The sequence below is a fragment of the Canis lupus genome, chromosome 3 (genome assembly GCF_011100685.1).
Source record: "Canis lupus familiaris isolate Mischka breed German Shepherd chromosome 3, alternate assembly UU_Cfam_GSD_1.0, whole genome shotgun sequence".
Taxonomy (NCBI): Eukaryota; Metazoa; Chordata; class Mammalia; order Carnivora; family Canidae; genus Canis; species Canis lupus.
Window position 1 is genome coordinate 27,139,710 of NC_049224.1, and position 27,831 is coordinate 27,167,540.

Sequence of the window (27,831 nt, forward strand, 5' to 3'; positions counted from 1 at the left end):
ATTATTAACACATTCCTACCATTGATATACTTTATCCTTCCCATTTCTGAGAACTCTTGCCTTTGAAACATGAAAAAAAAAAAAGACTTTAGCGTATCGATGCTATAATTTACCTAGGGAGTGCCTTGCAAGTATTTGTTGAATTGTAATTTTATGAAAATTTGCAGAGGAGGTTTCTTTCGAGTTTACTGTTGTTTAAGGGGTCCAACTACCCCATTAAAGGAAAGGAAAGAACTCAGAGAAATGACTGGGAGGCTGTCCCAGAAAGACTGCTGCACCTTGTAGAGGACGGACCCAGCACCCAAGTCCTAGTTCCAGCCTCCTGTAAGCACAATGGGATCGTGGCATTCTGAAGGCCTGTTTTTCCTCCTCGACAGTTTCTCTGAGAAACTGTCAGTGTGATGTTCAAAAAAAACCCATTTGGTTCTTGCCCACAGATTCAGCTCGGCTATATGATCTGCAGAACCCAGCAGAAAATGAAATGGTGGCTCAGCCTTGAGCATCTGCCTTTGGCTCAGATGGTGATCCCGGGGTCCTGGGATCAAGTTTCACATCAGGTTCCCCTGCAGGGAGCCTGCTTCTCCCTCGGCCTGTGTCTCTGCCTCTCTCTGTGTGTCTCATGAATAAATAAAATTTAGAAAGAAAGAAAATGAAAATGGAAGGCCCCTTGTTTGAAAGTTAAGAATTTCGAGACAGTGGCCCCAGAACATCCAGGCAATTCTGGGTCCTTGTAAGACAACTCATCTCTCCCTTTGTCATGATTTTTTTTTTAATTTTTATTTATTTATGATAGTCACAGAGAGAGAGAGAGAGAGAGAGAGAGAGAGAGGCAGAGACACAGGCAGAGGGAGAAGCAGGCTCCATGCACCGGGAGCCCGATGTGGGATTCGCCCTGGGCCAAAGGCAGGCGCCAAACCGCTGCGCCACCCAGGGATCCCCTTTGTCATGATTTTAAACACGACGATCTGGGGTATTCTGCAAACGGGTTTTGCAAATTTGCAAACGGGATTTTGCAAATCAGGCCCCAGGCAGTGATGCTCGGAGGCTCTGGGGCACGTCGGGCATCCACTAAAACACGTGAGGACTGCCCGGCGGGTCCAGCTCAAGGGCGGGGGCTCGTAAGCACGGGTCCCAGCCGGTCCCAAGCGGGGCCCTAACCTCGGCCCCTCCACTGCGCAAAGGTGCTCGCCCCGCCCTCGCCCCGCCCCGTGGTTCAACGTGCCGGAAATTGAACCGCTAAGTGCTTCCGGTGGTGCAAAGGTCGGCCCCGGCAAGATGGCGGCCCCCTTGGAGCTCAGTTGCTGGGGAGGTGGCTGGGGGCTCCCATCGGTGCACAGCGAGTCCCTGGTGGTGATGGTGAGGCCTCCCGGCGGGCCAGGGCGCAGGAAAGAGGGGCGGGGCCCGAGGCGCGAGGCCGGCCGGGCGGCGGTCCCCTGCGGCGCTGCAGGGCCGAGCCCGGCCGGGGCACCTCTCGCCGCGCTCTGCGGGCTCCTTCCCGTGGAGCCCCAGCCTGGCCTGTGAGCCCGCCGACGCCCGGCGGGAGAGCCCGAGCTTCCCCGCTTGGCCCCGAGTCTCCTCGGCCATGCACAGCTCTCGGGGCGGTGCGCGCGCGCTCTGCACCCCCAGACCTTTGGGGGGCCAGGTGCCCGAAGGCTGCGTGGCGGGCGCGCGTCCTCGGCAGGACCTGTGGAGGGACCCAGCCCGCGGGTCCGGCCTCTCGGCCGTGGGGCCGCCGGGCTGTAAAATAAAGCTGCTCTGCACGTTGGCACCGCGCGCTCAGTCTAAATGTTCTATTGCAAACTTTGTTTCAGGCTTACGCCAAATTTTCTGGCGCACCCTTGAAAGTCAGTGTCGTAGATAACACCTGGAGAGGTTCGAGAGGTACAGTGTGAACGTTTCATACACCTTGGGCTCTGTTAAATGACCCCCGCCCCCGCCCTTGGAGCCAGGAGGCACGTGGCCGTGCAGTGCAGTACCTTGGGCTTTTCATTTCTTCTTACCACGGCCCTGGCTGTGTGTTGCTTATGGTTTGCCCATTCGGGGTAATACTTTACAGGCCCGATCAATGGGAATTATGAGAAATGCCAGTGTTCTCCAGAGCTGCTCTGTGAAATTGCAAAAAAAACTAGGATGAGCTTGCTCATTCTTCCCCCCTCCAAGTGTGCAACTGATACAGTTTTCTAGGGGATCAGAATCTCTTCGGAGGAAATAGAAACATTTCCTTGTATGTAAACTTCTTGATTTATAGGGGATGTACCAATTTTGACGACTGAAGACAACATTGTTTCTCAGCCTGCAAAAATATTAAACTTTTTAAGGAAACAGGTGGGTGGTTCCTTTTTAACATGTTCCTTGCATGTTACTTTAAAAAAAAAAATTCTAAAGTTTGGGGTTTTTTTTTTCTTTAATTCTTTTTTTTTACCAACTCAGTAGATAATTGGAGATACCTCGGGTTTCATATAAAAATAGACTTGAGAATTATTGCTCTGAATCATGAGTTATATTATGATTTGAAAGTCCTATAATGAGGTATACTCAATTTATATTTTCATGTACTTTTTTGGATTTTATTGAAATCGAGACATGCAGATTCAATGAAGCCATCTTCACTATTCACTCATTGATGTGATTGTCAATTTACTCACAAAGCTGCTGTGCACCTTCTGCTACATATGCCATCTGAGTTCCACCAACTAGCAGCTATTTTATTTTTAAAGAACTCTCAAAGGGAGAGTTGCAATCAGATATTTCATTAAGTAATGTATTTAAGTTGCATGAGCATGTAAAGATTTGTATGATGTATCCATAATATTTAAACATGTAAAGACTTTTATAAATACCAAAGTTATGGGTTTTGTTAATACTTTCTTAAAAAAATAAATCCTATGTCAGCAAATTTTAGAATTTTTCTAAATTGGAAGGTTTTTTTTTTCTTTCTTTTTCCATGGGAAGAAATGCAAACAACTAGAACTTCTTGCTTATTGTTAAAAATAATAGCTTGTGTTTATTAATTTTGTACTTTATGCCATGCAATAAACTAAACTAGGTCATAATCACTGAATTATAGCAGTTAACCAAAGCGTAATACTTACTGACCTTTGTGTGTGAAGTTGTGCTAAGAACTGTATTTGCATTAAGCAGCATTTGTCACTGAGTTTGTATTTATTGTTCTGCCTTTTAATGTCATTTTTCCGTTTTTGAGGAAGAATAAGAATCTTGTTTTTTGGTTTTATATTTTTTAATAGAAATATAATGCTGATTATGAACTCTCAGCAAAGCAGGGGGCAGATACACTGGCTTACATTGCTCTCCTCGAAGAGAAGCTTCTTCCTGCAGTGGTGAGTATTGGTATTGTAGTGACCTACTAAAAATACACCTAGTTCTATTTAGAAGCAACGTAATGAAAAAGGTTCAAGAGCGGAAATTGCATTTATGTATTAACCTTGATTCGTTTATGTTACTGTGAAACTGGATTCTATTAGTCATTCAACTAAGACATGAAACAATGAATGCATTTTGGAAATAAAAATTATTTGTGGAAGATGGAGTTGTTTGTTCCCGTGTATAACTATCATTCATTCATTCAGCAAGTAATTATTGAGTGCATATGTGCCAGGCCTTGTATGGGTGCCTGGGATATAGCAATCAACAAATCCATGTGTTTAAAATCTTGTTTTGTTCTTGAGTCATTCTAATTGGGAAGGTTGTATGAAGCCACTTTAGAAAAAACTTTCACACTGGATGACTTCTTGAAATAAAAGAACATGCTTATAGTGGTGGTGGGTTTGTTTCTTGGTTTGTAGTTGTTTTGTTTGCTTTGCAGCTTCACACATTCTGGGTTGAGAGTGACAATTACTTTACTGTGACAAAGCCATGGTTTGCTTCACGAATTCCTTTTCCCTTGAGTTTGATCCTGCCTGGAAGGATGTCTAAGGGAGCACTGAATAGAATTATCCTGACCAGAGGAGAGCCTCCCCTCTACCACCTCCGAGAAGTGGAAGCTCAGGTATGGTTGGGATTACTTTCAAAGCAAGGGGCCTCCGGAGGAGGGACAAGAGAGACAACAGAGATGAACATACCTAGATGCCTGCCTAACAGGAGTTCTAGAGTATCCTTCCTACTTTTGAGTTGTCATTTCATCCTTATTAGATATACAGAGATGCCAAGGAGTGCCTAAATCTTCTATCAAACAGATTGGGAACATCTCAGTTTTTCTTTGGAGATTCGTGAGTGCATGCCCTTAAAAACCATTTTGATGTTTTGTATGCATATAATCCATGAGCAGTTATTTAAAGTAAGTCCTCTTGCCCCCCACCCCCCTTTATGAGTTTTTTACTTAAAAGATTTAATAGATTACTATAGTAAACTTTTTCTGTGCATGCTAATCAGGTAGTGACTCAATATGCTACATATGTGAATTTAAAATATCTTAAGGCTATTCCCACCCTGTTTCCTACCTCTGTGCAACAATTGTGAGTAAAAATGAATCTTTAATTTATAACGTTTCTTCAAATAAAAGAAATGGTTAGGGTATCTTAAAAACTAATCAATAAAGCCCTCATTACATCATTTTCATAAGCTAAAACATGTAGTAAATCTTTTAAAAGGCTGTATTATATAGTCCAGAATTGCCAAATGTATGAGAAAAAATATTTTTAAGTTAATATTTTCTTTGTGTTTTAAGAAAATCCTTAATTTATTTTTAGGCCATCTACCTTGGATGCCTATGTGTTTGGTTTCCTTGCACCTCTTTATAAAGTACGCTTTCCTAAAGTTCAGTTACAAGAACATTTGAAACAGCTGTCCAACCTGTGCCGTTTTTGTGACGACATCCTAAACAGTTATTTTAGGCTTAGTGTTGGAGGTAAGGTGGCTTCTCTTCAGCTAATCTGTGTTTGCATAGAATATCTGCATATTCTCCTCAGGATGTATAAGCATAATTCATGACTTATTGAAGAAGCTTGTATATTGTCTTTAAATGTTGAATTATAGCACTTGAAAAAGTTGCGTTTTTCCATTTTATTCCCGTGTGTTAGTTCCATGTTAAACAGAGAAATAGATACTTACCTTTTGTCTGTTCTTCAAGCTTTTATACATTTCTTGCCTCTTGTTCTTTAAATTTTGCCCCTTTGAAGTGGATCATTTTCTTCTAAAGTTAACCACAGGTATTTATTGAGTACCTGTTGAAAGGTAGCATTTATCCTAATGCAAATGGGCAGTTATTTTAAATGTTGCTTCTAGCATTTTCCTGTGTGAACAGAAATCAGCAGCAGACTGATTTGGGTGAGGTACACTCTCACGATTCCACTACTTGAAAACTGATTGCATCAGACTGGAGGTATTGTAAATAGAGGGTACCTGTCACTTAGGATGTGATTCCTTGGGAGTGTGGGGCCTTGTGCTTAAGTGATTGGGATACAAAATTTGTATTGGGAGAATTGGCAGAAATTGTCCTTTTAAGAAAAACAGTCACAAGGATAACTGGCTTAGGGACAGTTTATTTTTCATTGTGGGTGATGTGTTTTATACAGAGGTAGGGGTTAGCAATTTGAGAGTCATGAAACGAACTTCCAACCTTGTTACTCTGGAGTAGTGATTAGCAAACATAGCTAGAGGACAAATATGGACTCCTGGGTCCTATGCCAGATTTACTGAAATAGAATCTCATAGGGACAGAGCCCAGGAATCTGTATTTTTTGAGTCCCTCCAAATACTGTGGGTGCCTGGTTGATAGTTGTTTGGGAGTCGCTGCCTTAGAAAGCTATCCCAATCAGTTATGACTAAAGGCCTATTTGGTATGGGTGGGGAAAAGATACAACTCAGATTCGAGAAGGAAATGAGAACTGCTGTGCTCTTTTACTAATTACTTTGGCTAGCTGCATAACACTTGGCTTCTACTTCTACTGAATAGACAAATTTAATCCTTTTGTTTAGGGTTTGGTTTTGGAGCATTACTATCCCTCTTAACTTTGCCTTTGAACCCAGAATGGTTTTTCTCTTTGCCTAATTTTATTTGTTTTTGGAGGGCGGCCTACTTGGGAGGGTTCTTTCAGTCTGAATAGCTTTAAAGACTTTCAAAATTTTCTGTCTCTCTGATTTCTGTCCTGGCTTCTTAGGCATCTCTCCTGCTGGACAAGAAATGGTAGACGCAAATCTGCAGAAACTCACACAACTTGTAAATAAGGAATCCAACTTGATTGAAAAGGTCAAGTTTATTTCAATCATTTTTTTCTAGTAGTTTAGTATTTTCCTTTCTAAAATTAATATCATAACTTTAACTTTACCCTCTTAGTTTTTTTTTTACCCTCTTAGTTTAAGAGTTTATTTTTTCATAAATCTGCTCAAATATACATTTACTGCAGTTGTACATAGTATAGTGTTTTGAAGCCAGTAGTGGCCTGATTACTTTCTCTTTTTTAAAAGATTTTATTTATTAATTTTGAGAGAGAGAGAGAGAAGCAGTGGGAAGGGCAGAGGGAGAGGGAGAAGCAGACTCCCCGCTGATCAGGGAGCCTGATGCGTGGCTCCATATAGGGACTCCGGGATCATGACCCGAGCCAAAAGCAGATGCTTAACCAACTGAGGCACCCAGGCTGGGATCAGGCAAGGCCTGATTGCTTTGATAATGGTATTGGGTTTACTTTTACCACATAATTAGTATTTTTCAAATTAAGAGACCCAGGAGCCTGGCCTAAAAAAAAAAAACAAAAAAACACTCTTTGCTTTTCTGTTTCTGTCTCTCTGTCTCTGAAGGTTAATGTTTCTTGAGATCGTAAGCACCTGTGCTTGTCCTTTCTTTCTTTTTTTTTTTTTTTGTCCTTTCTTATTAATGGCACTTGTAATGTCTTTTTCTTTCTTCTACGTAAACTTTTATTTTTTTCCTCCTTTCGTTCCTTCTCTAAATGTTGCCTACAGTTTTTCATCATTGTGGATATTTTGCCACTTTAGGGTTGTTCATTTGGTAAGAGAGAGAGATACTGAAGAAGTGGGTAGGGGAGACGGCCAGTAATGGAAATTTCAAAAGTGAGTCTAATTGGAAAAATACAAGAGAGTTACACATTTTCCCCCCAAGTGTCTGATAAACTTGTTTTTTTTTTTCTTATACCAGTGAATGATACTTCATTTTTTCACTAACCAATGAGTCAAAGTGGCCTAATAACACTAGCTCGCAGTTTCTGAGGTCTGAGTAACCAGCAGTGTGTTGTATGAGCTTTATGATTTGTCTCGTTGAATCCTCACAGCAGGTCTACATACTGCAGCTACTCTATCAGCCCTATTTTACAGATGAGGATACTAAAGCTTCGAGAGTAGTGTATGTCACCTCCCCAAGGTCATTCAGCTGGCTAGCAGCAGAGAGGGAATTTGAACCCTGGAAATTGGATTCCAGCGTGGGCTTTGCAGTTAGCTGCAAATGAATGAAATACATGAGATTCTGTATCCAGTACTAGTAGCACTACTAGCCAGGAAACCTCTGCCACTCTCTGGAATGGCCATTCTCTTTCTTGTTATAGTATTTCATGTGTTGTTAGAACGTGAGAAGTGAGTACGGCTGAGCATAAAACTGTAAAAGACCAGTACTAAAGTTGATGTGGGCTGGCTGAGCACCAAGTGTGTCTTTTTAGCCCAACTTAGTCAGTCCCACGAGAGGAAATATATTGTGTTTTTTTGTTTTTGGTTTTGTTTTTTAGATTTTATTTATTCATCACACACACACACACACACACACACACACACAGAGAGAGAGAGAGAGAGAGAGGCAGAGACACAGACAGAGGGAGCAGAAGGCTCCATGCAGGGAGCCCGAAGTGGGGACTCGATCCCGGGTCTCCAGGATCACGCCCTGGGCCGAAGGCGGGTGCTAAACCTCTGAGCCACCTAGGGATCCCCTATATTGAGTATTAAATGTGTGTAGTAGAAGATAATACATATTGTGTTAGACACCTAACTGCTAGATGAAGGCCATGCAATAGAATTTTCATTTTCTACATGTGGCAAATTCATGACAGACATGTAAAGGGAGCCAGGAAATACCTACTGGTGCAGAAAGGGAACCTAAGAGGCCCTGTCACCACTTTGTACACTTCATTCTCATATCATCATCAACATATGAAAGTTTCCTAACTCTGTCAGGTACTCCTTCTCACCCCTGTTTCATATCTGCTCTTCAGTATGGTTCAGTGTTAGCTATAAGACGTTAGAGCAACAAGTCCTATTGGCTACTATAGTTAACCATTTGGACAAAAGATCTAGAGCTTAAAAAAGGAGTAATGTTGGAGGAACTTAGTTCTTGCAAGAAAAAAACATGACAACACTATTCAAGTAGTTCACTGGGAATACCTTTTTCCATTGGAAAATTAAGTTAATTTTTTATTCCCTTTGCTTTCCTATAAGTTCCATGTACCTCTGCTGAGACACTTCTTCTGTGCTTTATAAGAGCATCTGGAGAAGATACGGGAGAGTTTTGCTCTGCACATGCTCATAACACTAGAAAAGCCTGCTTATCAAGTGGGTAATCAGATGCTGTCTGCTGTCAGGTTTGGGATCCTTGGTGGAAGCTGCTTTCCAGTCTTCTGAAGTTGAGCTGATAATGAGCTCAACACTAGGCCTTGAACTTTCACTCTATTTTGGGGCCCCTGCTTAAAGGTAGCTTTCTAAGGTCTGACTCAGTTCTAAATAATCCCACTCCTAGTGTTTCCAGGGATGCTGATGTCCTGCTAAGGGCAAGTCTGAAACTCTTGGACATTTTCTCAATATGCTCCATAGTACTTTGTTTCTCTAGAGCAGACTTAGAACTGATGCGGTTGTTGTAGTATCTCTGGATTGGGTCTAAACAATTTATCCTTCAGTGTATCTCTTCTCCTGGCTTCCCATGGTCTAAATACTTGCAACCTGAAAGAGCTGGGTTTTTTGAGGGGAGTACAGGTCTTTTTCACTGAGACACTGAGGTATAGTTGAAAAAACAATAGTATTGGAATAAGACGACTTGGGCTCTAATTTCAATTCATGATACTAGCTTTGCAACCTAATGCAAATTTCTTAACCTTTCTGAGCTTCGTTTTGCTAATATGTAAAATAGGGAATGATATCTTCCATTTTTTTCTTCACAGTTGTGTTGGGAAGATCAAGGGAGATATTAGATATGAACATAATTTGTAAACTGGGAAGCTCAGTGTGTCAGAAGTATTGCTTTTTCACTTATTATTGGAAGACCTCTTAAGTTATGACATGGTTGGGTTCAATAGAATATTCATTTTATGGAGTTGTTATAATTTATGATGGCATCAAAGGTGAGCAGTATTGCTTTTATACATATACTGAGTTAGCTGGTATTTGAGGTACCACATCTTGAGTTCCTGAGAGATTGTAAGGAAAAGGTTCTCAAGCAGTCCTGGAACCCTATGGTTCTGTACTCTTCTAGGCTATAGTTTGGATGGGGAGACCACAGTCCACATAAGTGGTGCCACAGCCATCAGTCAGATTACCTTTTGTACTTTCCACAGATGGATGACAATCTTCGCCAAAGCCCTCAGCTTCCTCCTCGGAAACTGCCGACACTTAAATTGACTCCAGCAGAAGAAGAAAGTAATTCCTTACAACGACTATCACCGTGACAGTCATCATGCTTTGTGTCCAAAGTCCTATGATTGTTGCTGTAATGTCTTACACTACATGTGTGAGAGCAAAAAGAAAATACCACTAGTAGGTATACGGAAGGCTCTAAAAAGAAACTTTCTATGACATCTAGTTTCTCTTAATTAGGAAGCTTGTATTTTAGCTTGGCAATGCACTTTAGATAACATCAAAGTGAATACTAAATGAACTTGGGGAAAAAAGAAAACACACTGTACTGTACATTTAAAAAAAACAAAAACCCTGCCTTAATCTTGGCAGATTTTTGCCTTTAGTTCACGCTGCTGACCAAAAGCTACAATTCTGTTCTGAATGTGCACTCCTATTTATTCCAATTAATTTATTTAGTTTTCATAGAACAGTTTGAATGTCTAATATGTGGCTGTTTGAGGCTTTTTTCTTCTGTTTAGAAATTTGATGCCTATTTTAGACGTTAGGAAAAATGTAATATTCTCATATTCTATTTACTTCAGTAGAAAAGCCTGTATTTAAAAAGCAATGGGGAATGTGCTTTTTAATTATGCTCTCGGAAGTGTAATCTTTTGGGTGATTAGTACCATGTATATATATATGTATGGTACTATCCTATGGTGTGTGTGTGTATATATATATCTGAGAGAGATATATATATTTCAAAGGTGGTCACATATAATATTCATCTGACTATATGCACTTCTGTGTAACATTTGTATTTGCACATGTGTTCGTTATAAGGTTAGCAGGGACTCTTTAGTTTATTGGACCAATGGCAGCTTTAGACCTATATATTTATAGTCCATTTTTAACTCTAGTCCTCTCTTTCTTGGATTAATTTCAGGAGAATTGAGTGTGTTGGTCATCATTATTACGCCAGGCTGTGAAGTCTTACTGAAGTTTGCCCAGTTGTCAGTCACTTCTTGGTTAGATAATGGAATTACCTACTGTGTGCTTGGTCTGAGTTCACCATGCTTGGACCAGTGTTCAGACCAGGGTTCTTTCCTGAGGAGCCTGTCATGTAGTCAGAAGCTTTTATGGCAACTTATCTTTTTCCATATAGTTTAACTACAGTTGAAGGATCTAATGGAATACTCAGAAATAGCAGTAGTTTTTAAAGAATATTTTCTCTCTATTCGTTGCTGAACTGTTAAAGGATTTGCTATGCAGGTGATTTTGCTTATAACAGAATTTCACTTATTTTAGTGGCTGGGGTGCTTCTGTTGTCCTGAAACCACTTCTGGGGTTTTTTAAATATAGAATCATGTTTTTGATTAGTGTCTCAAAAGATTACTATGGTGCTCAGCAAATCTTACCACGTCGTGCAGAAACCCCCATGTTAAGAAAACAGCTTTGTAGTCAAGAGACTCACCTAATTTGAGCTAAGTGGAGCTCAGCTGTGTTTGACCTAAATCCTCCCAATTTGTTCTGTATTTAGGTAGCTGTGTATACAGGAGTCTTTAAGTCATTGTAAATATTTCTTCTTGAAAGTCTTTATTAAATGAGAAACAAGGTAGTCTTCAAAATCTTGTTCATCTGTTTGGATGCATTTAGGGAAAGTAGCTAATGAGTTTCACATTACTTCTGCAACAGGTTTGTATGTTTTGTATTAATTTTCTACTAGATTCCAGCAATCCAAAATCCCTGTGAATATTCCATATTGAAAATCATGACCATAGGACTTTATCGTTCTCTAGATTGATACATATTGGAGAAGGGTGGTTAACACATTAATCAGGCATCTGTTTATGCTTTAGTTAGGGTTGGTCATTTTCAATTATGATTTATAGTAAGCCTTCCAGGAAGCACTTGAAGTGGCTTAAAATTGTCACAGTCATAAAACAGGACAATTAAAATTAGTTTGGGAAAAATTAAAAATAGGGAGAAAGAACTATACCAACCCTAACAGATTCTAAAATCAAACAGTAAGTTTAACTCCCAAGTTTCTCCATGGACACAAATACTGGCTCATGTAAAGTTTTCTGTCAATGAAACTACTAATATCCATGCTAAGAAAAATGTGTTTAAAGTTCTATAAGAATGTGAAGATTGTGTTCTTATGACACAGCATTCAGCCAATAAGCATACTGTAATGTTTCACGTGTTGAAAGTTTAATCAAAAGATAGCATTTTAGAATAACAAGTATTTGTCATTTTTTAGTAGAAAAGACAACTGTAACTATGATTTATTTTCTTTTGGTCATTCCTGCTTCGAATTGCCTCTAGCCTTTTTGGGATAAGCCAACGAGATACCAGGAAGCTATAACTGAGCATAAACCACTCCAGGGATCAGCCATACATATAGGTAGTATAGGAAGCTTTTAGAAAGGAACAACTTTCCAGATTGGGCAGAGAGCTTGTGATCAGTCTATGAGGATATGCTTTGGATAAGTGTGAGTTTGCTGAGATAAATGGTCCACAGTGTTAAACAAAAATACTGGGAGCAACTTTCTTTAGGATGTGATGGTTGAATATGACCAAAGGGACTATATTTGTGTTTATATTTGTTGGTAGTATAGGATTAGAAAATCAGTCAGATAATTCCCATAAGGTAAAGATCCTCCATCAACAGACTACCATCACTTATCCATAAGGCTGGCCTCTTTTTTTTAAACACTGAAGACACTAAAGAGCACTGAGGATAGTCATCCCTTCACAGTATTTTTTTTTCCCCCTGCAAAGGTCAGCACTGAGATTTTCAACTTAGGTATGTTTGTATTATTTGGGGGGGGAGGGCACTAGAGAATTCAAGATTTTTATAATCCAAAGCATCTGGATTCCCATTTGTAATTCCTATTCATTTAACATTGCTAGATATATTAACATGAAGGAATAAGGAAGCTTATTTCAATCACAGCTAAGGTACAACTTTCAGAAGTCTACAAAAATGGAAAAAAACTAGACATCAAAAGAGACAGAAATTGGTAACAGTGATAGAATCTCAGAAAAGCAATTTTTTAAGGTGCTTTCATGTGATAAAAGTGATATTTGAAGTCAGCGGTATGTTTTCGTGGGGCCTCTTCCAAGAATATACATTCACCAGACCTATTAGATTTTTTGAGTTTTCTATAAACTATCAAAAATGTTAACCCTTTAAAATCAAATCATAAATACTTAAAGACAAGAAGCTGAGGGATGGATACATAGTCTGTGTACTATTTTTGCAACTTCTTGTGAGTCTATAATTATTTCAAAATAAAACGGTTTTAAACTGTATGTTTAATAATGCAAACATAGTAATTAGTATTCAGTTCCAGACAAAAACATAATATAAATTAAATATAATTTATTTCCCTCTTAAGTTTAAAGAAAGAAACACCTCAGGTTTGTAACGAATGATTATCTAAAGATCTGTGTTGCCTTATCAGAAAAAAAACAACAACCTAAAACCTTTTCTGGTAAAATATTGTATGATTTTGTATTTGTAATAGAATCTTCTTCCTATGGTACCTGGGTTTACTTTTTAGGATAAAATATGTTGAAAAAAATTCTTCTGTGTCTTCATGTGGTGGTAGTTCTTCACTTCACTGTGCTCTAATTACACAATGTGACGAGATGTACACTAGGATTATGTGTTAAAGAAGAAAGTGCAGCATGTGTATGTTTTTTGTTCTAAGCTCATAGGGATTTAGTAATTGACTTTGTCTTGGTTTGGTTATTTATATAATTGAAATCCTGAGCAGAGCCACTAAGTATAATTTGGGTTATTTTTTTTAAGATTTTTTTTTTTAAGATTTTATTTATTCATAGAGACAGAGAAGGAGGGGCAGAGACACAGGCAGAGGGAGAAGCAGGCTCCATATAGGAAGCCCCATGTGGGACTCCATCCTGGGTCTCCAGGATCACACCCTAGGCTGCAGGCGGCGCTAAACCGCTGTGCCACCGGGGCTGCCCTGTAAGTTTGGTTATGGTCTTTTGTATATGTTGTTGGCATTAAGAATTATCTCTTGCCTTTCTTTCTGTTCAGCTTTGTGGAATTTACATTTGCTTTTCAATGTTTTTGTAGTTTTTAAATAGATTATTAAGAAATTTTTGTTAATTACATGAACTAAAGGTTTATAATCCTGTTACCCTCAAAGGTTTAACAGAAGTGTCATTAGATCTTCAGAATGCACATTTTCACAGAGAGTAAAGATGAGGTTTTGGGCTTTTTTAAGGGCTTGCAAAATATTTTAGCCCCTGTTGGGATGTAGTTAGTGTTTGCTAGGAAGAGCCCAAAATCCTGTTGGGAGGTTATATTGGCTAGGAGCCCAGGTTACCAGCCCTCAAGTTAAAACCACTGTGATTGAGGTGGAGAGGTATTCTCAGAATCAAAAAGCATACAGAAATTATTTGTTCCAGATGAGAGGCCAGTGGTTACTGATGAGAGTTAACATTCTTGAATAACGATATAAGGAAGAGTAACTTCGAGCTGGACATTTGTAGAGAGGGGAGTGTTGTGATAGAAGCATATTCTAGCAAAACAAAGTAGATTCCTTAAAAAAAATTACAGGAGAACAAGTCTTTTTGTATCCTGATTATTATTAATTTGAAATTATACTGTCAGATTTTTTTTAAAACCATCTTTTAGTTCCTTGGAGAAGAAGGTGTGTTTTGGCAGCTTATATTTTTATGTGAATAGAGGGTTCTGTGGCCAAATAAGCTTGGGGAATGCTTGGTTAGACAACGTTAAGTTACTCTAGGCTTTTCTGAACCTTTGTGTGGTTTCAGTCTCTGAGAAGGGACTGTATTGTATACACTATTTCCCTGATTTATTGTATATGTTTTTTTTGTTTTGTTTTTGTTGTATTTTTTGTTTATTTTGTTTTTTTAAAGTAGGTATCTTCTGGGATTTGTATTCTGAGACATATACTTAGGGAAATGCTGCCGTGGAATGTTTTTGCTTGTTTGTGCTAATTGCAAAGGTTTCCTGTTGTTAGGTGCCCCTCTAATGAGTGGTGCTAAAAAATGAGAAGACAGGTTAGGGTTCCCTTGGACTGTGCAGTTGAGAGAGAGGTGGCTGTGGGTTAAAACAAATTGGTTATTTAGGCCCCTGTGAGGCCCCTGGCCAGGCAGTCCCATTTCCCTAGAATCCCAGTTGGCTTGGAACAGCTCTACAGGAATATGACCTGGTGGCTCCAGAGAACTAAGCAGTCCTTAGGCATCTACGAGGCAGAGGGAACCAACTTGGAATTCTAGAATAATTTTCCAAATCATTTTTGGCTGTGCTTTAAAAGTGCCAAAAAGGTGATGAAATCAATAGCATTAGAGTCACATACAAGCTGCTTATTTTATACATATATAAATATACATACATATTTGTGTATATATACACAGTGCTGTAGAAAGTTTACAGTTGCTTTAGTGACAAAGCAAAAGAAATTTAATATTTTCAAGTTCTATTCTAGTACTGAAGACATGTTCTAAACAAGGATTTTATGTTCGTGTGTACATTTTCTAGGATGAGGGTGTACAGTTTTCACTAAATTCTAGTGGTTACTATATCCTAGAAAATTTAAACATCACTAGCCCTCCAAATTTCAGAGGATTAAGTATATTTGATTTCATTTCAAAGTATAAAACCGGATCACTATTCAGGCATAAGGGTGCTCTTTGTTTCTTCTCTACATTGTGTACGGTTGTGTATTTGGAACTTTGCACTTTGGATATATATTTGATAGAAAGCTTGCCTTTGGTTTTTGAGTTGTATAATATTTAGCCATAAGAAAAGCAGTTGGATCTTTATTCTGATTCTTTAGTTTTCCTTGTGCAAATTCAGAGAAATGCCTTTTAATCATTTACTCTATGTATCCCAGATTCTTGGAAATCAAGAAAAATGACTAGAGTTTGCATCAGTCCTCGGCAAGTCATGCACCACAGAGACAGTTGTGCTGGTCACTTGTTCTTTGGGCTGTTGGCTACTTCTCTTGCAATCCTGTGTGTGTTTCTTGGAGAAGGAAGGCTATACCCAGGCTTTTATGTTAAATGCATAAAGATGAGCTTTATTCCTCTTCTGACTCGATGTTTTATTTTGTATAATAAGAAATAACATGTTTCCATTTTTCTATTCATCTTGAAATGGAAATTTGAGGTGTTTGTAATGTAACTGTAGCTTTCTAGAAGATTGACAGAAAAGAAGATTCAAAAATCTATGTGTACACGTATTGGTTTTGTTCTACCAAACCTATCTTTGGTAAATATTTTAAATATCTGTACCAGTGTACAAATACTATAGTTTTATTGTAAAGTAAACATCTTTAAGCCATGTTGGTCGTAATTTAAATATTCTAATCATGCCTAGTGTGAATATATTTTACTCAGAGACTATATATAAATACCCAGAAGTGATAATGATGATCAATGTTGTAAAGAATTTATTCTGATAAGTGAGAAACTGGATATAATATCAAAATAGCTATTTTCACAATAAAATCTCAAATTGCCTGAATGTTTATTAATTTCTAATTTGATGTTATTTATTCCTTGAGATAAATATTTTCATTGGGAAGAATTTTTGAGCGGTGAAAATGGTTCTTCAGTGCTGGGCCTGAACTCAATAGGAGGCTGTTCTTTATAAAATGTTTATTCTTTCTATGATGTGTTAAGATCACCTGTGCTCTTTTTACCGCATGCTGAGGCAGGTTAGAGGCCTGCTCCCTCAGCCTCTGGTATGCCAGTGACTCAGACAGCTCACACAGTGTTTCAGGGCTACAGTTAACTCATCATCCCTTTGGCCCAATAAGTTTCTTTTAAATTTTCCCTCTTGCCCACCTAGACAGTCCAGTGATGTTCCATTTAACATTGAATGGAAGACACACACTGAAAAATGCAGTTTTAGTGAGGGGCTGGGATGTGTTTGAGGGGGAAGATATTAATGTTTTTTTTGCTGCTCCCCCCCTTTTAAAAATGGGGTAGGATATATGGGCATAGAGAATCCTTTTAGAACTTTAGTCAAGTAAGGACAGCTTCCTTGAGGGAGTAAGTGTCTTTGTTAGTAGAATCAATTTTTTTTTTAACTGAGTCTAACTTACATCTAGTAAAATGCATTGATCTTCCACATAGAGCTATCAGGTATGTGTTTCTCTCACATGACAAGCTGGCCACATCACTGTTGATACTTCTATCCCCAAAGAACACACATCTTAACTGCATATGAACTTTAGGTTCTAGGTGAAAGGTTCCTGGGTAGATTGTGGTGGTTAGTAACAATCACCTGCTTTCTGTAAGAGAGCAGGAAAGAAGAGTCGCTACTGTGGACTAATGGAATTCTTCTGAGGAAAGACAACTATTTGGAGTTATAAAGCTGAGAATCACACAGCAAAGAACTCCAGAAATTTTGCTTCCTAATTGCTCAGCTCAGAGGTTTGACTTTGGTCTGGGGTGGTTTCAGGTGCTCAAAAACTCCTGGATGACCATTCAGGCATGATGCTCTTCAGTGGATGATAGGCTATGACATAAACCCTGCTCTCTTTTTCCTTTGCCACGAATAGCAGCTACTGGTAGGAATCGTTTATGTTTTGCCATATTGGGATCATGTCCTAAGTGAATCTCCACGGGAGAAACACTGAGATAAAGGGGAACCAGGAAGATCACTGAGTGTGGCAAAATATGATTGAGATGAGCATATATGCCAACAAGAAGGAAAGTGCTGCGGAGGAATAGGAGGATTTGTCTTAAAGCAAAAGCAAATTGTAATTAAGTTCCTAGGTGTAGAGCAGGGAAAAATTAGTCCCTTCTTGGTCCAACAAGAGCTTTGGGAGAAAGAATGAGAAACCAGGCTTCATTTCTCCAGGTACATTAGTCAGCCTCCTGGAATGCATGAGACATCTGTGATGAAGACATGGAGACAGCTGCGCATCATCAAAGACATTTCTAATTTCAAACGCAGCCAACTTGAGCCTCCAAAAGTTGTATTTTTCCAAGTGAGACAGAGGCTATTCTATTTATCTTATTTTTTGAGTAAGCAAGTGAAAACAGTAGGAAGAATTTAACATTTATAAATACAATGAAGGATGGGTTCCTCAGATCCTACTTTGGGAAGGGTGGTTCTTTTAAGAATTCACGTTTTGAAAAAAATGAAATCTTTTGGTATAGAAGCAAGTATGGCATTGTCTAAAAATCACAATTAAGACCAGATTTATGTTAAATGCACGATGCTAACTGACTTATCTGAAGACCCTCTGTTCCCATTATGTGGCCCAGTTTTCTCCAGGAGAAAACTTTTCATTTAGTGACCATGATTGTACAGTGTTTGTATTCCCTGTAACAGCCAATTCACAGGGTGACTACTGCTGAAACAGGTCAATAGGTTTAGTCAATAGGTTTAGAAAAAGGTGTGAAGGGATATAGTAGATGTAGAAATTAGGAGGGAAAAGAACCCAAGAGAAAGGGACTCTACATATGATATCCCAGGGGCTCTGGGGATGAAGCTGAATGGAATGTAGGAAGACAATGGATGTTAGCTTTAGAAAGCCCAGCTTACAAATTCGAACTCCAATAAAAAAATTAAAAATAAATAAATAAAACAAAACAAAAGCCCAGCTTAACACAGTACACCACTTGGTGATGTTGAGCAAGTTTTTCGATTCTGAGTCTGCACTGCAATGCAGGGGAATAACTGGATCTGAGTCTATGTATGAACAGTTTTATGTGTTTGATTTTTTCAAAAACTATTGAAATTTAAAGCTACCCAAAAAAGCCCCCACCTCTTAGGAATAGCCTCTGTTAACATATTGATATCTGTTTTTCCAGTCTTTTGTTTTCTATACACACATATATACAATCCTGAATATCTTGGAATCCCATAGTATGGACTATTCTGTAATATGCTTTCTCATTTAATATTCAGGAAATCTTGTATATTACATATTCCACATGATTTTTAAAGGCTATGTGCAATTTCATTGTATGGATGTAGCACTGTTTGTCTCATTCCATAGCAATGGACATTAAGGTAAATTCCTCTTTGGTAGTCCTTGTTATATATTATCAAATTGTTTCTCAGGAAGACTGCAAGCTTCATCTATGCAGCCCTGTGTAGGGGAGCCTGCATTACTGCATGATTCTCTCAGCTTTCACCACGTGAGAGGTAAAAAAAAAAAATAGCCTGTTTATTTACTTAGTATGTATTCCTTTGTAACTAGTAAGGTTGAGCATTTCCCCATGTGTCCATAGTCCATTTGTACTTCTCCTGGAAGTAGTCTATTCATCCTCTGCATAAAAGGCAAATTATTTAACTTCTCAGAAGCCCTGTTTTCTTAGCTGTAAGATGGGGTTTCCATGTGGTCTAAATGGGATAACACGTTGCACATCCAGAATATGGCAGTTGCTCAACAGTATTATTTCCTTTCATGTTCTTTCCTGGATTAAGAGCTCCTGGAGGATGGAGACTCTTTTCTTTATTGTATCTTAGCACAGTGCTTGGAGCATAGAAGGAGCTCAGAAAGTTTTTGAGGAAGGAAGAATAGAATTTGAAAACATTTTGAGTATATCAGGAAAAGGAGTGAGAGAAGTTGAAGCCAAGATCCAGTGAATCAGCAGTGAGAAAACTGGTGGGTTCCTCAGAAGCTTACTATTAAAATGGAAGAATTTAAATTTTATTCTTAAATCTCTACTAAGAATCAATTCCTTGTAGACTGACATGGCTAAAGGACACTAAATACCTATATCCGAGGCCATAAGTAGCCTTGAAAAGTTGACTGATTTTTTTTTTTCTTGTAAGCAAAAAGAGATTTTAAGTAGGCTAGGAAAGATGACTAAAGGAATTAATAATTTTATATACAGTGAATAGTGAATTTTAAAAAGGATTAATCCTAATTTTCACATACTAGATTCTCCTAGACTAGGAGTAAATGCAGTAATAATGTAATCATATTTTAGACTGGTTATAAGTAAAAGTAACTCAGAGTGGTGGTGCCTCAAATGGAAGGAAGAGATTGGTGTTAGGTCCTGTTTTATTCAACATGTCCTGTGACTGGGGGGAGAAGGAGTCAGTGGTTTGCTAATGAGATTTGCAGATGGCTTTAAATTGAGAGGTATTGTAAACAGCAGGAATGACAGAGAAATGATACAAAAGGAGCTGGAAAGGTTAGGAACATAGACAGGAAATCAAATGATTCAGGCTGTAGTAATGCAAGCCAATCTGACATGTGGGGCCAAATAAGAGGAAATACAGATACGCTGTGAGAGAGACAAACATGGAAAATAGTCATCTCAAAGGAGGTTGGGAGGTGGTACTGGAGGAGAACAAGAGAGGTAGGCAGCAGGAACCAATGGCTATTGAATGCCTATTATGTGCCCTAAACTATGATTTGGTATTTTCTGTGTTGACTCCTTCCTTACACCCACCCACCTTCCCTCCCTTCCTATTCTGTTACCCCATGCTCAGATACTCGGTGTGCATCACCGTAAGTGTACTCTTCATCCCCTTTATCTGTGTCACCCATCCCCCACCCACCACCCCTCTGGCAATCACCCGCTGTTCTCTGAATTTATGAGTCTGTTTTTTGGTTTGTCTCTCTTTTTCTTTGTTTATTCATTTGTTTTGTTTCCTAAATTCCACATGAGTGAAATCACATGGTATTTGTCTTTCTCTGTCTGACTTAGTTCACTTAGCATTATACCCTCTAGGTCTATCCATGTTGCAAAAGGCAAGATCTCATTTTTTTTCAATGGCTGAGTAATATTTTGTATATATATATATATATATATATATATATATATATTCTTTATTCATTTTTGGAATGGGCACTTGGGTTGTTTCCATAATTTGACTATTGTAAATACTGCTGCAATAAACATAGGGGAGCATGTATCTTCAAATTAGTGCCTTTGTTTCTTTTTTTTTTTTTTTTTTTTTTTATTTTATTTATTTATAATAGTCACACACAGAGAGAGAGAGAGAGAGAGGCAGAGAAACAGGCAGAGGGAGAAGCAGGCTCCATGCACCGGGAGCCCGACGTGGGATTCGATCCCGGTTCTCCAGGATCGTGCCCTGGGCCAAAGGCAGGCGCTAAACCGCTGCGCCACCACCCAGGGTTCCCAGTGCCTTTGTTTCCTTTGGAAATGCTAATTGGTATAGCCACTAGCATTTCTCAAAAAATTATGGAAAAAAATATGGAAGTTCCTCAAAAAATTTTAAAAAATAGAATTACCATGTGATCCAGTAATTCCACTACTGGGTACCCCAAGAAAATGAAAACATGAATGTGTTGATTTCTTTTTGACCAAGATTAAGCAATTCAGTGCTTGCCTGAGAAAAAGAGTTTTTGAGGATTAATTATGCACAAAAGCTCAGTACTTAAACAAAAACTCAGCCTAATTGGTTGATCCCAATGATTGTTAGTGTTACCAGTATTGGAGAGCACTGTGGAAGTGGCCTGGAATCTCCAAAAAAGCTTTGGTAGGAAAGGTCAGTATCGAGATTCCTACCCCAGGCATTTCTTATTCAGTGGGTATTTCTGAGAATTCTTGGCAGTTTTCTCCAGGCTATCCTAGTTGCCAGCAGCATGATGGAGGTACCACAAAACCTTTGGTGAGTTAGCACAGGAGTCTAGCTTGGGCAAAAATAAGATGTGTGTCTCACAGTGGCTACCCCATGAGGTAGTCTGTTCCTATCGGCCATGCCCCTCTGCATCTCTCTCCCAGTACTCTATTAACATATAGCTCTCAGCTCAGCCCTTTGCTTGGATCTCCTGTTATTCCTTATCCTTCTCTCTTTTTGTAAAAATCTAGGAACTATTTATATTTCTTCTAGGTGTCAATAAACCAAAACAGATTTATTGGTGGTATTGGCTTAATTTAGGAATCTCCCCCCACCCTTTTTTTTTTTTTAATGGAGCTGCTACTTCTCATTTTTTCAGTTACAAGGACTTGAGGAATTGGGTCACAGTGAGGATCCCATGGAGATGAGGAGAAAGAACCAAAATATTCCAGGGAAGACAAACCTTAATAAACCTTCAATGTATTCATCTACATCCTGAGGACAAGACCGGAACACAGCGCAAAGTATATGTTGAAGGTGTGAGCTGGAAAGGAAAGATGTCCAGGACATATTCATTTTTTTAGTCAACAAGTATTTACTGAGTGCCTCCTTTGTTCCAGACACTCTTCTTGGTACTGATGATATACCAGTGAATGCAACACTGCCCTTGTGTTACCTACATTCTAGCAGAGGAGACAATTAACAAGGAGCTCAATGAATAAGCAGATTGCATAATATAATAGAGAGTGACACGTGCTATGGAAAATGAAAAAAAGTAAAGCAAGAAAAAGAGGCTAGGAGTGTTGGGCTTGGGGGCACATGATGGTATTAAATATGTCAGGGTAGGCTTCATTGTGAAGATGACATCTGAATAAAGACTTGAAAGAAGTGTTGGGTTCGCCTTCCAGATATCTGACAGAAAGCATTTTAGATGTAAGGTACAGGTAGAGCAACAGTCCTAAGGTAGGGCTTATCTAGCGTGTCTGAGAAACAGCAAAGAGGCCAGGGTCTCTGGAGCAGAGTAAACAACGGGAAAATAAAAAGAGCTGAGGTCAGGGAACTATGGGGTGGGAGCAGACCATGTAAGAGCTTGTAGGCATTTGCAAGCTTTTGGCTTTTACTCTGAGCCATTTCAAGATTTTGAGTAAAGAAGTGATGTCACTGATTATTTTTCAAAAGGATTATTTGAGCTATGGTCCTGAGGATGGACAAGTGTGTAAGCCGGAAGACAAGTTGGGAGTATGTTATAGTAACCTAGCCAAGAGGTTGTAGTGGCTCAGACGGATTAGGATGGTAACAATGGAAATAGTAAGAAGAGATTGGAGTCTGGATTTAATCTGTGGGTCCTACCAACAAAGTTCCTTGGCTGATTAGACGTGGGTTGTAAGAGGAAGAGAGAAGTCAAGGGCAACTTTAAGATATTTGGCATGAACGCTGGATGGATTGAGTTGCCATCAACTGAGTGGGGAAGGCTATGAGTAGAACAGCTTTTGAGGGGAGTTTAGGAGTTCTGTTTTTGATATGTCGAGTTTGTGATGTCTATTAAACACCCAATGGAGACTTTGAGTAAGCACAAGTCTAGGAGTTCAGAAGCTACAAATTGAAGCATCATAAAGACGATAGAGATGTTATTTAAAACCTTATAACTGAATGAAATCATCATAGGTTTAAGTTAGAGAAAAGGACTAAGAACAGAACCCAGGAACATTCTGAACACTATGAGATCATGGAGAGAAACAGCAAGGAAGCAACAAGAAGAAAATCCAAAGAATGTGGCATCCTTGAAGCCAAATGAAAAATGTGTGTGTGTAAAGGAAGAGGGAGTCATTGCAGTGAATATGGCTGATGGGTCATAGAAAATGGGGACTGAGAAGACCTGACCATTGAATTTAGCAAAATGGGGGCATGGGTGATCTTGAGCAGTTTGGGTGAAGTGGTGAATGGGAGTAGGATCAAGAGAGACTAGGAGGAAAGGTACTGGGAAGAGTGAGAAGAAGCAAATGATGAATAGGATCATTGTAAAAAGTGTGACAAGGCTGGGAAAGATCTCTAGAGGTAAAAACGCTTTCCCCTGGGTCCGTGCATTCCATCAAGGAGGCAGCCACCTATTTATTTATGTATATTTATGTATAGCTGCAAATCAAGTCAGCATGTAGCCGGCAGTGTTGAGCTAGGTCATTAAGAAATCTTCCCCATTAACAGAGATCCAAATGGGGTTTACAGAGTTTGTCAAAGGACTTGTGATTACAAAAATATTGCTATTTGAAACATGGGCTCTTTCTCACAATGATGAGTTACATTATTTTCTTTTGTAAATAAAGTCTAGCGTCTTAATACATAAAGTATTAGTTAAGCCAGATAATATGGATAACCAAGTCAGTCACTGGAGTATTTTCTTTGGAGGCTTTCAGCTTCTGTGGTTTAGGTAATAGAATTTGTTTCTTCTACCTAGGCCTGGAGCCCAGAGAACTGAGCCCAATGAAGTAAATCTGCATCTTTATTTTCCATGTGAGCTACTTAATGACTGTGTGTATTCATCAGGGGACAGGAGGAAAATATAGTCGAAAATTAAGGGTTATTGCTATAGAAAGCACCGAGAATGCTTTGTGAAGTATAAGTACATATTAGGAAAAATGTAATGTTTTAAAGGCACAGATGTGTTTGAAAACATCCCAGAAGCCTGGGTGTCATTTTCTCTCTTGCCTGCTCTTGGTAGCCAAGCACCTACTCCTCTCTATTCCTCCCTGTGATCATCACTCCAGTCTGAGTGGTTCTGCCCCCCATGGCCGTCTCTGTTCTGGGTCACTGCTGCAGATACACCATGAGTCTCTGGGCTTCTGGGTTTGCTCCCTACCAAACTATTCTCCATATTGTTCAAGAGTGATCTTTCTAAAATGCAAAATAATCACACATCATTTTTGCCTAACACCTTTTATTGGCTCCTCGTCATTATCCCGCCTAAGCTTCTTAACTTCTAAGACATTGAATCATCTGGTTCAAGTTCAGCTGTGCCCCGCTCTCTGTCCTCACCACTGAAGATCCAGCAACCAAAACCAGAGAAATCTTCCAAATTTATCCCATCCCCATACTTTCTTTTCAGTCTTTGGATGAGAAAGCTCCAATGAGGAATAGAAGAAGGCACAAAATCAATTGAACAAGACTAAGCAGAGAATTAGATCTTCAGGCTCCATTAAAATAGAAATGGAAGGGAAGTCCTTTGTTTCAGTATTCATTACATTCAGATTACACTAGATGTTTCTATTTCCGCTAGTCTAAAGCGCATGTGTAACAGCACTGAACATAAATCATTTATTGGTTTCTTTTCTACTCGGCTTTGAGAACTCTTGTGGCTCAGTCCTTGGCCCTGTTTTTACACTTTACTCACTTACTTTACACACCCACTTTACACACTTTTCCTTGTTTGTCTTTTCCATTCCCCAGTCTATAAATACCGCCTATATTTTGAAGTTTCACAGATTGATATCTCTGGTCCAGGACTTTCTTCTGAGATCAGATTTCTTTCTTCTTCTTCTTCTCTTTTTTTTTTTTTAAGATTTATTTATTTATGATAGACATGGGGGGGTGGGGTGCAGGGCAGGGACACAGGAGGAGGGAGAAGCAGGCTCCATGCTGGGAGCCCGACGTGGGACTTGATCCCGGGACTCCAGGATCGCGCCCTGGGCCAAAGATAGGTACTAAACCGCTGAGCCACCCAGGGATCCCCTAAGATCAGATTTCTATCCAACAGATGCCCAAAGGGTCTGCACCAATCTCAAGATTTTATCTAAAGCTGAACTCTGATCTTCACCCTGCCAAGATCTCTTCCTCTGCTAGTTTTCCCTAACTCATTGTCACCTAAATTACTCCACCACTGAGGTCAGAGACCTGGAAATTTACCTCTTTTTTGTTAGTAAGAAAACCTACTAATATGCCAGACATTGTCTGGAATGTTTATATATAGTAACCTGTTTAATCCTTTTAACAAAACTGTCAGGTAGCTAGTGTTCTTGTCATCCACTTTATAGACAAGGAAACCAAGGCACAGAAAGGTGAAGTAATCTGCCCAAGGTTACACGGTGGTGTAATGGTGGAATCGGGATTTAAACTCAGACGATCTGCCTTCACAGTCCATGTGCTTAACCTCTGCACCAACTGTTATACTTGGCGCCTCCCTCTGATTCACCCCTACACCCAGTTTATCAGAAGTACAATAAGTTTCACCTCCAAAAATATCCTGAATCCATCTACTTCTTTCCGTGACAGGTGCCTCCACCCTAGACTTTGGCAGAGACTGTCATAATAATTCCTTGGAGATCTCCAATTCTACTCCCTCCCTCTGCCTCACTTGGCCACCCTGTCATTCTTCCCCATGAAGCCAGGTCTTAAATTACATGTTGTTTTTTTCTGAGAAGCCTTCCTTGACCTCCATACTAGAATCACATCCCACCAATAATTCTTTCTCAAATCACCCTTTTCTATTATAGTACATTTCACAATTGATAATTATACATTTGTGTCTATATTTTTTTTAAAAAGTAAGCACTGTGAAAATAAGCACTTATTTTTCACCGTCTACCTGGTACCAACACAGAGCTTAGCCCTCAGTAGGCGGTTAGTAATATTTGTGAACGGGTGGATAAGTGAGTGACTGGCTAATATTGAATAAGAAGTGATTATATTATTCTTATTTTATGTGTTATAATGAAAGTACAGTTTTACTTCTTTATAATGGGCTAGTGGGAGGAGGCCTTATGAATTAGTGAAGAATGATTTTTAAAATAAAATGTACTTTTATTGTTTCAATGAAGGACACTGTATCATTCTAGTAAGCATGCTATCCATTCCCTTTACTCCTACACTCCTTTCAAAGAGATTCCATCCCTACCCTCATACCCTTTACTCAGCTCATTGGACCAGGGGTAAAAACTAGCCCAAGCTACCCCCCTGTTCAGAATTTAGAATCAGGAAACTGAGAAACAGAGCTTTAAGGCAGGACTACATTCATTCATTCTTGAAATATTTATTGAGTGTCTGGAATGAACTGATCCTTGGGGATATAATGAACAAGACACATCTCTCCCTGAAAGCATTGATAGTTCATTGGAAAAAACTGATGAGTAAACCTGCCACCATAATTTAGCATGTTAAGTGCTGTGACATGGAAATTACCAGAGAATACACAGCAGCACATAGGAGAGGTACCTTATGCACTCTTGGCAAGGTAGAGAACGCTTCTTAGCAGAAATGATGTCTTGGCCAAAGGAGAGTTTAACAGATGGAGGAGAGTATAGGGATGAGGGGAAAGAATATTTTAAGCACAGGGAACAGAAAATGCAAACGTAGTACATTTCATCTTTGTGAATGGGGAGGGGAGATTATGCTGAGAGGTGAATGAATGTGGTCTCCACCATGAAAGCCCTTGTCAGCCTATAGAGTTGGGTTAAAGGATTTTAACCGAGGGATGACATGTTCAAATTTGTACTTTAGAAAGGTCCCAGTGGCCTCAGTAGGGAGAATATACTGGAAGCAGAAGTCCCAGTTAATAGATTGTTCTAGAATCGATTTTTAGAATGGATTGCCGACATCAGGGATAAGTTGGCAACTGTGGGAAGAAACAGAGTGGATGTTGAAGGTGATATTTAGGATTGTGATGGGTGAGGGAGAGAAGAATGAAGGGTGTGTGTGGGTTTAAGGTATAGGCTAGCATTAGATTTGTGAGGTCATTTGCTGAGACAGGAGGCCCATGAGGGAGCTCAAGGAAGAAGTCAGGGCTGAAGACACACATATGAGCATTACCTCCCTAGAATTAAGAAACATTTTGGGGATTATTACCCACTCAGTTTATGGAGAGTGAGAAAAAAGAGGTCCATGGGTAGAATCCTAAGTAACTCCACCATTTAAATAGATGGGTGAGGAAGAGCCAACAGAAAGGATTTAAGAAGATGTGTCCTGACAGCTGGTTGGAAATCCAAGGAAGGATGATGTCCGGGACACCAGTGGACGAGACCTTTTTCAGAAGGGTCTAATGATTGTCAGTGCTCTAAAAAAGAGACCCAAACAAGGAGAACTTCAGAAAAATTCATTGCTTGGGATATTCAAGATACCGCGAAAATGTCTCTTAATTGTAAACATTATTCTTAATTATCTTATTTGTTGTATTCATCTGTCCTTACGAATGCGGAAGTAAGCTTCCTTGTCATCTCCTAGCCTAAAACCTTAGAAATGCTCTAAGAGTGGAGTCTGGATTCATGAGGGTTTTCTGAATTTGGTTTTCAAATGCTATTACACATCAGCTCGTGAAGTGCACTTGAATGTCAGAGTTGAGAATGTGGAAAAAAGGAGACATAAGGAAAATTTATTTTAAAAATGTTTTTCAACTTTAAGAAAAGCATCTAACAACTCACTAAGTTTAGCATTTCATGTGTGTTTATGACCTGTCAAAAACTGCCAGAAATTTACTTGTGAGCAAGAAGAAAAAGATGTTGCCTGTTTGTCATCTCTCAGAGCATTCAACTTCTGAAGGCCACTTTGCAACCAAAAAAGAACTTTCCTTCATCAGTGGATGTATGTTGAAGAAGAGAAACATTAGTAATAGGATCCGGGCCATGTAATGTTCATTAAACAATTAGATGCTGGTGCCAGCGGGTAATCGCTTTTTTCCATTTTATTTTCAACAGCTTGAGTGTTCCTAAGAGACTTGCATGGGGCTAGATCTGGTATTTTAATCAGAATTTTAGTGTATTTTCAGTATTGGTAACATCTCCCTC

General features: G+C 39.2%; 1 protein-coding gene across 7 annotated transcripts; it reads left to right on the forward strand.

The window, feature by feature from the left end:
* The first annotated feature begins 1,227 nt into the window (after positions 1 to 1,227).
* On the forward strand, positions 1,228 to 27,679 carry MTX3 (metaxin 3). Of its 7 annotated transcripts, XR_005356824.1 has the most exons (11): positions 1,228 to 1,356; positions 1,812 to 1,881; positions 2,249 to 2,325; positions 3,246 to 3,338; positions 3,824 to 4,006; positions 4,150 to 4,226; positions 4,707 to 4,864; positions 6,117 to 6,205; positions 9,501 to 9,699; positions 21,444 to 22,864; positions 26,970 to 27,679. XR_005356824.1 is itself a non-coding variant. In XM_038532463.1 (9 exons), exons 1-9 carry the CDS (start codon positions 1,276 to 1,278, stop codon positions 9,609 to 9,611), a joined length of 939 nt encoding a protein of 312 aa, XP_038388391.1. In that variant the 5' UTR covers positions 1,228 to 1,275; the 3' UTR covers positions 9,612 to 16,034. The 7 variants fall into 7 exon arrangements, 4 of the variants coding, with proteins under 4 accessions (XP_038388391.1, XP_038388392.1, XP_038388393.1 ...); XR_005356823.1 differs by lacking the exon at positions 26,970 to 27,679 and having other exon boundaries at positions 21,444 to 24,568; XR_005356825.1 differs by lacking the exons at positions 21,444 to 22,864; positions 26,970 to 27,679 and adding an exon at positions 10,448 to 16,034.
* The last annotated feature ends 152 nt before the right edge of the window (positions 27,680 to 27,831 follow it).

Bases quoted from the DNA above. Each gene is read 5' to 3' on its own strand.
- MTX3 (XM_038532463.1), top strand. From the start codon at position 1,276: ATGGCGGCCCCCTTGGAGCTCAGTTGCTGGGGAGGTGGCTGGGGGCTC. The intron at 1,357-1,811 runs GTGAGGCCTCCC...ACTTTGTTTCAG, and splicing joins GCGAGTCCCTGGTGGTGATG to GCTTACGCCAAATTTTCTGG. The intron at 4,865-6,116 runs GTAAGGTGGCTT...CTGGCTTCTTAG, and splicing joins TTTTAGGCTTAGTGTTGGAG to GCATCTCTCCTGCTGGACAA.